This window comes from Triticum dicoccoides, chromosome 7B, assembly GCF_002162155.2.
Source record: "Triticum dicoccoides isolate Atlit2015 ecotype Zavitan chromosome 7B, WEW_v2.0, whole genome shotgun sequence".
NCBI classification, from domain to species: Eukaryota; Viridiplantae; Streptophyta; class Magnoliopsida; order Poales; family Poaceae; genus Triticum; species Triticum dicoccoides.
In genome coordinates this window covers 746,970,260-746,979,882 of record NC_041393.1, presented here as the reverse complement: position 1 = coordinate 746,979,882, position 9,623 = coordinate 746,970,260, and the positions used below count along the sequence as shown (strand labels likewise).

Genomic DNA, 9,623 nt, shown 5'->3' with positions numbered 1-9,623 from the left:
TAGATGGATCCGTCCTCCTAAGCCATTCCCATCTAAGCCTCAGGGCAATGCCATGCTTGTGTAGATCAATGATGCCCAAGCCTCCGAGCTGCTTGGGGCGGCATACTCTCCTCCAAGAAACCACACATTTGCCACTGTGTACAGCTTCCGTACCAGCCCAGAAAAAAGCGCGGCATCCCTTATCCACTTGTTCCAGGGCCCACTTTGGCGCCTCCGCGACCATGAGGTGGTGCGTTGGCCTCGCTCTCATGACTTGATTTACCAGGACGAGCCGTCCAGGCCTAGTGACAAGCCCACGCTGCCAACCAGGCATGATATGGAGAGCCGCATCAACAATCGGCTGCCATTCATTTCACTTGACTTGCTTGATGCTTAACTGTAGACCCAAGTATTTGCACGGAAAGGAATCAATCTTCCATGGTAGAGCATTCCTGACCAGCTCCACATCGTCCTCCTCGGACCTTATGAGAATTGCCGCAGACTTGCATAGTTTACTTTCAATCCCGAAGCCACTCCAAAGATGCCAAGAAGATCCTTCACAAGTTGCAGCTCCGTTCTGGTCGGCCTAATGTAGAGAACCACGTCATCCGCGTACAGGGAGAGCCTCCGCATCGGGGTACAGCTAGCAATAGGGTTGAGGATCCCTTGCTCATGCGCTTTGATGACGAGTGAGGTTAGGACATCCATTGCGATGATGAAAAGCAGAGGGGAGGCCGAATCCCCTTGACGAAGCCCTTTGGCATGCATGAACTTTGCACCGGCTAATCCAAGTGATCCATCTTTTCGAGAACCCTTTTGCCCTCAACACCTCAAAAAGGAAGGGCCACGAAAGGGAGTCAAAAGCTTTTGAGATATCGAGCTTGAGCATTACTCCTTTGGCCTTCCGTTGATGCAACCGCCGGGCCATTTGCCTAACGAGCAGGAAATTGTCATGAATGCTTCTTCCCTTGATGAACGCCGATTGGTTTATGTGAACTAGCTCACCCATCCGTGGACTGAGCCTATTTTCCAAGAGCTTGGAAGCAATCTCCGAGAGACAATGCTCAAGGCTTATGGGGCAGTAGTCAAGAGTGGTTGAGGCCTCCGGGGTTTTTGGTATCAAGGTGATCAGCGTTTGGTTCAGCCTGCCAAACCCGCGTCCGTTTCCAATGAAGAGCTTGTGCAAAGCCGCGATGACGTCCACTTTTATGATCTCCCAGGCCTTCTGAAAGAAGAGGCCGATGAAGCCATCCGGCCCCGGGGCTCGATCCGCCGGCATTGTCCTGATCACAGCCCATATCTCCTCGTCACTGAAAAGAAGATCCTGATCCGACAGGTCAAGTCTAGCAATGTCGAGCTCGTCCAAATCCAGGGTGAACTCGCGAGCGACCTCCTTCCCAAGCAACTCCTTGTAAGTGTCATAAAACGCAGCCTCCTTCCCAGCTTGGTCCGTGACAATGCGCCCATCTACCAAGAGAGATGGAATATAATTCTTCATCCTTCTGCCATTCGCAACCAAATGGAAACTGTGTATTCGCATCCCCCTCCCAAAGCCAAGTGATACGTGATCTCTGGCGAGAGATCGTTCTCTCTAGCGATGCGAGGCCAAGTACGAGCTGTTTGAGCGATCTCCTGAGCCACCTCTCCTCCTCCGTGAGCACCCGGTATTCCTGAGCACGATCGAATCTGAGAATGACAATGTTGGCCACTGCCAATTGCATCTTGATGTTGCCCACTCTCTTCTTGCCCCAAATCGCGAGTGTTTTTGCTGTGTTTCTAAGGAGGATGTCAAGTCTCCTGAACGGGTCCATGATTGTCTCGTCACAAGTCCAAGCCTCCTGCACCACCTCCAAGAATCCATCCATCTTCACCCAAAACTTCTCGAAGCGAAACCGCCTCCGCGGCCCCAAGTGATCATCCAACACCAAGTGAAGGGGGCAATGGTCAGAAATTGCCGTGGACAAAGCCTGGAGGAGGCAACCGGGGTGGTCGAGCTCCCAGTCAATGGAGACAAGAGCACGGTCGATCTTAGTCATCATGGGGTTCTCGCGCTCATTGCTCCACGTGTAGTTGCGCCCATGTAGGAAGAGCTCCTTGAGAGTGTTATCATCAACGAAATTTTTGAACCGTCTCATCATGCGCCTATCGATCAGAGAGTTATTTTTATCTTGCGCGTGAAGTATTAACTTGAAATCTCCAATAAGTAACCATGGCCCGGGGCACACCGATCTACGCTCCGCCAAGTCATGCAGAAACTCAATTTTCTGCCCATCTTCCTGAGGTCCATAAACCACAGTCAGCCACCAAGGTGGACCCCCCACCGGTGACACGTAACTGGAGATGGAGTGGGTGTCGTTGACGTGGTTAGTCAGTTGGACCCTGGTGGAGTCCCAAGCAATGAAAATCCCACCCCTAGTGTCAGCCGCCGGAAGATAGGTGTAGTCGTCGAAATTAGGCCCCATACATTGCATAATGGTGAACTGATCCACCCTCTCCAATTTGGTCTCCAGAATACAACAAATCACCACATGCAACGAGCTTAGAAATTCACGTAAGGTTTTCCTCCTAGCTGGCCCATTTAGACCACGCACATTCCAACAAACTAACTTTATCCCTGCGTGCGACATGACAACGATTGTCTCCATGTCGATGAGCCCCTCTACAATCACACCATGATCGGTGCACCCATCTCCGGGTCAAGTCCAAGGTCTAGGGGTATCGCTTTGCAAAAAATGGCTGCAATCACTCTGAGCTGAGGTTCCTAGAGCGGTGAGTCAAAGGCCGTGCGTAGCTGCTCTAGCGCGTCATTAGAGACCGCCAGATCGTCGCAAGCAAAACCCAAAGCCTTTAGTAGAACCGTTTCTGCTGCCGACACCTTAGTCTTCATCTTCTGCCCAATAACACGCCCAGACCTGGTGGCATGTCGCGGTGTAAAAGGGTCCTGGCCAGAGCGGACTCCACAAAGCCCTTCAAATTCCTTAAGCAGCGGCGGGGCGAGTTTCTTCAGAAGTCCTGCGCAGAAGGCCTTGATGTTGCCGATGGCAATGATCTCCTTGTTGGACAAAGGCATGGCCAAAGCACTGGTATTAGCCCCACCCAGCTGCATCCCAGCAATTCCTAGCGCCTCCTCGTGCATGCATGCATTGTACGTAGTCACCTCCGCACCAAGGCCCACGGGACCCAACTCCTGCATCGCCTCGGGATCCGATTGCCCCCCAACCTTGTCCTGTGGCGCGGAATCCACCTCGGGCGCGGCATGCAGGGGATACGAGGCTGGCCCCCTCTCGCCTGCCATGCACAACACCAACAGGCTGGGGTCCGCCCGCTCCAGTGGCCCCACCTCCATGGTGGGCGCTGGCTCATCATCCGCATGAACCGCCTCCCCCTGGCCCCACTCAGCACTTGGCAGATCGCGGTTGGCCAGGGTCTGGGAATCTTCACCCTGCCCCACAGAAAGCGGCGAAACCAGCATGCGCTCCTCGGGATCCCCCGATCCTTCTGGATCAGCTCCGATGTTTGTGACAGGCTCCATGTCGGCTGGCTCCAGAAGGGCTTGATCCTCCTGGCACATGTTGCTCTTATCCTCCGGCCCGGTTTGAATTAAAGGCAGCTACGGTCCCGATGCCTGGTCAAAAAGCACCTGATCGGCAGCAGGCTCCACCCTATCCTGCGCATGTGACTGCAAAGCAGACCCCACCTGTTTGCTAGGCGCCAGCTCCACCTCCACCAGCCCAGGCCTGCCCGGCGAACTCCCAGCCACCGTAGCAGCCGCAGCTGCGCCCGGCGTCAGCACCATGGCCACCGGATCAGTAGCACGTGGCCGCGCGGAGACTGCGCCGCATCCGCCATGGGAGGGATGCGCCAGTTGGAAGGCCCGATGCGCCCCAGCAGAGCCTGCCTGTACGAGCCTCCATGGTGACCATTGAACGAGCCGCGGTGATCGTGCACTCCCCGCGTCCAGGGCAGGGTTCTCCATTCTCCTCGGCCAGAGAAGTCGCCTGAGTCGTCCAGCAGGCCACTCTGGCCGCTTCCATCGGAGCTAGGAGGCCGCAGCCATGTGCCCGGCCCTTCGTGCTCCCTGATCCGTCTGATATGGATGAGCGCTTTGTATTCCAAGAGCTGCCGGGAGGTCGGCAGCCTCGTCGCCGGTCCCTTGTCAACCTCCAGCTCCGGGACCCAAATCATCTTGTCCGACGGCACCGCGTTTGGGTCGACACACCAAGCGCGAACCTTGAACAGAGACAAGTCCTCCCTGGTGGCTGTCTCCTGCGCGAGGTTGTCCACAAGGCACGCCGTGCCCAGAAGATCCACCGCCATTTCCCTGGTCCAGACATGACATGGAACTCCCTCGATCATGAGATCAACATGCGTGCGCATCATCCTCGACACATCCTGCGCTTGTCGCAGCCACGGACGAACAAAGAGCTTGAATGGCCCGGGGTCGACAGAGCCCGCAGACAGAATCCTATTCCGCCAGATCACCGAAGAGAAGACCACAAGAAAGTCCTCCGATTGGTACTTGTGCACCGAGAAGCAATGGCGCGGGATGTTCAGCTCCGTCGCGATGGCCTCTGTGGCATCCAGGCACGACACGGGCGGTCGGGGTCCGCCGATGTAAGCCACCACGGCGAGCTTGAACCGGGACTCAAGGTCGTCCACCTCCGGCGTGCGGCGAAGGATGCAGACACCTCCTACAGAAGCTTGCGGTGCCAGGCTGAGCCCCACAGGTGCGGGGTCGGCCGGCACTGGCGAGGGCCTCTCCACCGGAGCGGCCTGCCGAGCGACCGGCGACAGCCTGTTCACAGGCCCAGCCTGCCGCAGCTGCTGAGAGGAGCGCGCAACCTTGGCCATGGCCTCGCGCCGGAGATCTTCCTCAGAGCTAGGGCTCCGCGGCCTCTTGCACTCCGGCGAGATGTGGCCCTCGAGCCCGCAGCGGATGCACAGAGGCTGAAAAGTGCAGTCTTCCCTCCGATGCCCCTCCCAAAAACACTTGAAACACAGGCCAAATAGGTCCGCCGGTACCTCCTGCCTCGCCGGGGAGGAAGAAGGCGAACGCGAACGAGGTCCAGACCTGCCTGCAGCGAACTGCTTCTGCAGCGCCTTGCGCCGGCGCCACATGGCCTTGCGGGAGGGACCAGGACGGCGCCAGGGCGCAGCCGGGCCCGCCGCCGGCACCGGCGCAGCGTCGCGAGCGGCTGCAGGAGCCCGGGCCGACGAGCCAGCAGATCCCAACGACTCCGAAAGCCCCAGGCCCGAGACAATAGGCTGCAGCCTGGGCGAGGCCGAAGAGGGGCTGCCGCCGCCAGATGCCATGGCAGCGCACACCTAAGGGAGAAGGGAAGGGGCAGGGAAGGAGGGGGGACGTCGGGACCGGAGTGGCCGCCGGCGGGGGGAGGTGGCCGCCGGGGCCGGAGTGGCTGCCGGCGGAGGGGGGACGCCGGGACCGGAGTGGCCGCCGGCGGGGGGAGGTGGCCGCCGGGGCCGGAGTGGCCGCCGGCGGAGGGGGGGCGGGTGCGGCTCAGCGGCTCAGAGCGAGATGGAGGCAAGTATCAAAACTTAACTCAGAAGGAGTTCAGAAGGAGTTGTAATGTTAAAAAATTGTCAGTACATAAATCAACTTCAGTGTTGAGAAATTGACAGTTTAGAACCAGAAATTGTCATTGTTTGAAAGAACGAGGGCGTTTTTGCAAAATTGCCGGTACACTGCCCGCGCGACATTTTTTCGGGGACGGAGGGAGCACTACTTCAACAGGGAGTTTCCACAAGATGCGAAACTCAACAAGAATCGTACTATGAGTTTTGAGACAAATCTGCATAGCCGCAAGCTAGCAGATCGATCATACAGATTTCCCACACGTTGATCGATCTCCACATGCAATTTTACTTACAGAGGTGGCACGACGACGGTGGCATGCAGCCACAGGTCGGTCTTCCTCCTCGCCGTGATCCCGAACGCCTCCGCCATGTCCAGCTCCTCCGTCCCCCCGGGGAGCTCCCAGTCGAAATGGAAGAGGAGGCTCGCCAGCGCGACCTCCATGACGGCGAGCCCGAACGTGATCCCGGGGCACATCCTCCGCCCCGCGCCGAACGGCACTAGCTGGAAGTCCGTCCCTCTGAGGTCCACCGCCGCCGCGGATTCCTCCTCGAACCTCTCCGGCCGGAACTCCTCGGCGTCCGGCCCCCAGCTCGACGCGTCCCGGCCGATGGCCCATGCGTTGACCAGCACCATGGTGCCCTGGGGCACGTCGTACCCGAGGACGCGACTGGGCTCGCGGCACTCCCGCGGGAGGAGCAGCGGCACTGCCGCGTGCAGCCGGAGCGTCTCCTTGATCACCAGCCGCAGGTACGGCAGCTCCTGCAGGGCCTCCTCCCGGGCCCGGCTCTGCCCGGCGAGCGCGCTGCGCACCTCCGCCTGCGCCCTCCGGAGCGCCGCCGGTTTCCGCACCAGCTCCGCCATGGCCAAGGTTTTGGTTACCAGTCGAAATTTCAAGATTTCCCATGGTTACCACGTATTTCCGTGCCCCTCGGTAAATCGTCATACCGAGCAAAAAATACCATTTTTTTGAAATTTTTGAATTTAAACACTCGATTTACAGTAAGGTATGTAGGGTCTAATTAATGCAATGAAAGTTGGTTATGGCATGTTGGTAGCAACCTAGTTCCTGTTTTGAGAGGTCTCTGGTTTGAATATTCGTTCATTTTCTTATTTGAATTCAAAATTCAACTATAAAATTCGCTCGAAATATTCTCGGTATTTGTCGGTATTTCTCGGTAACCGTGGTAACCACATTTATCAGTCCCCCTCGGTAAAATTACCTCATTCGGTAACCAAAACCTTGGCCATGGCCCACTGCAACGTCGACGCCATAGTTGCCATGTTTCCGGTACGGTGGGAACGAGGAACGGGAACGGGGGGGACGAGAGTCGGAGGCTGGAAAAAATAGGGTACAGCGGGGGTATACATCTCTAGAACGATTTATCTAAAGTGGAAACGTGATCCATTCAATTCCGGTACGATGAATCCGGTACGATACCATGGAACGAGGAACGTGAATCTTTACTAGCTGGCTGCATCGTGGATCCATAAAGACTAAAATAAATCATCTCCTTCCCAATGGAAAATTTATTAGCAGCCTTGGAGTAATTGGAGAGCAGAACGAGGAGTTATTTAGGGGAGTGGAAAAGAACGGGACAGGGAGTAAAACGAGGAGTTTGTGATTGATATGGCTGACCTTTTGCTTACTCGATCGATTCAAGAACCAAGACTGTCGAGTCGCCGAGCCTGAATCGACGAACCGGCTGCGGAAACGCCGAATCCGCATCGAACCTTACCGAATCGACCCCCGTTCCCGAATCTGATTCTGGGTCGATGAATCCGGATCGAGGGACGGTCCACCGTTTCCCGTTTCCGGCTACTATGGTCGACGCCGAGGTCTCGCTCCCGGCCCCGAAGAGATCCCTCATCATAGCACGGACGGTCCCGATGTCGAGAGGCGCGCCGCCGCCGCCGCAATCCAGAAGCACGTCCAGGATGTCCTCCTCTTCCTCGCAGCCGGCGCCGGCCGCCTTCCTCGCGCGTTTCTCCTCGATGACGCCGTCCACGAGCCGGGACATCTCCCGGACCATCGCCTCCACTTGGCGCGCCGTCCCGCTGAGCGCGCGCCCGAGGCGCGACGACGGGAACAGGTCGGCGAGGCTGAACCCGGCGGCCACCCTGACACCCTCGTAAAGGCACGCCAGGAAGGCTTCGCGGTCCGCGATCCGGTCGCCAACCATGGAGCGCACTACGGCGTCGGCGACATACGTGGCGACGAGGGAGCTGACGTTCACAGCGGCCCCGGACGCCGCCTCCACGGCCACGGACGCAACGAGGGCGTCCGCCTCGGCCTCACGCGTCCCTCGGAACGACCGAACCCGCGGCGCGCCGAGAAGCTCCATGGCGCAGAGCTTGCGGACACGGCGCCAGTGGTCGCCGTGCGGCGCGAGGGCGACGCCAAGGCCGTCTCCACTGAGCGCAACGATGGTGTTGGTCCTCGGCCGCGTGGCGAAGGCGACGTCGTGGGTCTTCATGATCTCCATCGCCGCGGCCGCCGACGAGGCCACAACAACGGGGAGCTCGCCCATGCGGAGCAGCATGAGCGGGCCGTGCCGGAGGGCGAGGTCGCGCATGGCGCGGTGCGGGAGCGCGCCCACGAGGTGGTGCATGCTGCCGATCACCGGCAGCTGCCATGGCCCCGGAGGCGGGTGCAGCGTCACGCCACCATACTGCTTACTGCGTCGCCTGAGCTTGACGACGAGGAGAAGAGTGAGAAGCAGGATGGCACCGGCCAAAAGCAGGCCATGGTTCCCCGCCATGGCTATGGCTTGGAACAGATCGGTCGTAGTTTATGTAGCTGTTGCTCTCAAGATGGTGAGGTGATGGATGCCGTTTGAGCAGCCTAGCAGATGCTTGCTAGCTCCGTTCCAAAAAGGATGCCATGTTTTCGTTATAGCCGTCTAAATCATCATCAGCTAAGACTAGTTCAGTACTGTAGTATGCATCATCAGATCAATCATTGTCTTATTTGTTAGTTTGAGCGAGCACATTGGTATTTCCAGATCAACATCCCAGAAGTAACATTTGATTTAGCAGTACCATGTATCAATTGGTGTCTTATGGTTGTGATCTACTGTCAATGTACCACTCCCTGTTTTTTGACACTCCTACTAGTGTAGTGTCAAAAAAACGTCTTACAATATGATACGGGAGTATGTCATAATTATTAACAGAGCACGTATCAATCAACAGTAGATGCATCAGTTACCTCACGCATTTTCTGCTTTTCATCAGGAGTATTGCAGTGTGCGGCAGATTTGTCGAACAATTCAAGTATCCTGAAGGCTCGATTCTTGGCGTCGATCAAATCTGAAGCGGCCGACATCTCCTTGACAATTAGCTCCACCCATTCTGTTACGACCCCGGCTCGCACCCACACAGGCAGCGCACTGGAGGGAATGGCCCAGCAGCCCACCAAGCGGATCCGCAGGCCCAGCACCCGGTTTCCGGCCCAACAATGGGAAACCTAGCCAGTACTTATGGGAGGAGGCAATGAAAGGAAGGCAAGGAGAAAGGAGACGACTCTGGCGGCGGCGGCTATCTCTCTCCCGATCCCCATTTCTTCTCTGAGCACAGCTACCTACCAAAATTCGTGTACCCCCGATAACTTTGTTCTAGATCGAGCAAGCGCGTAACAAGTGGTATCAGAGCCTTTCTGCCCACCCCTTTCCGCCGACTGCCGCAAGCTGGCCGGTAGATTTCCGTCGATCATCCAGACGAGGCACGGCAAGGCTACTGCGATGGAGGAGCAGACCAAGGCGATCGCGGATCTGACGGCGGCCATCTCGGCGATGTCGGCCAAGATCGACGCGATCCACCCGGTTGTGATCGATCTTCAAGGGTGGAAGCCGGCAATAGAGCGATCGGTGGACGAGCTCCGCACGGAGGTGGGAGATCTGCGGGGGCTGCTGCAGGACAAGGGCAAGGGCGCCGAAGGCGCGCTGCCACCTCTCCTGCCGTCGCAGCCACCTCTTCCGCCACCACCCCGGCTCCTGGACTTGCCGCCCTTGATCCCTCAGGCGGCGGAGGCGAGTCTCGTGCGGCCAGG

At 57.7% G+C, this 9,623-nt stretch overlaps 1 protein-coding gene across 1 annotated transcript; it reads right to left on the bottom strand.

The window, feature by feature from the left end:
* Positions 1-5,863: 5,863 nt before the first annotated feature.
* Positions 5,864-9,359, bottom strand: LOC119339661 (zealexin A1 synthase-like). Its single transcript, XM_037611631.1, has 5 exons — positions 9,301-9,359; positions 9,170-9,251; positions 7,393-8,313; positions 6,815-6,829; positions 5,864-6,427 (listed from the first exon to the last, which is right to left on the bottom strand). The coding sequence occupies exons 1-5, from the start codon at positions 9,357-9,359 to the stop codon at positions 5,864-5,866; spliced, it is 1,641 nt and encodes a 546-aa protein (XP_037467528.1).
* Between the last annotated feature and the right edge of the window lie 264 nt (positions 9,360-9,623).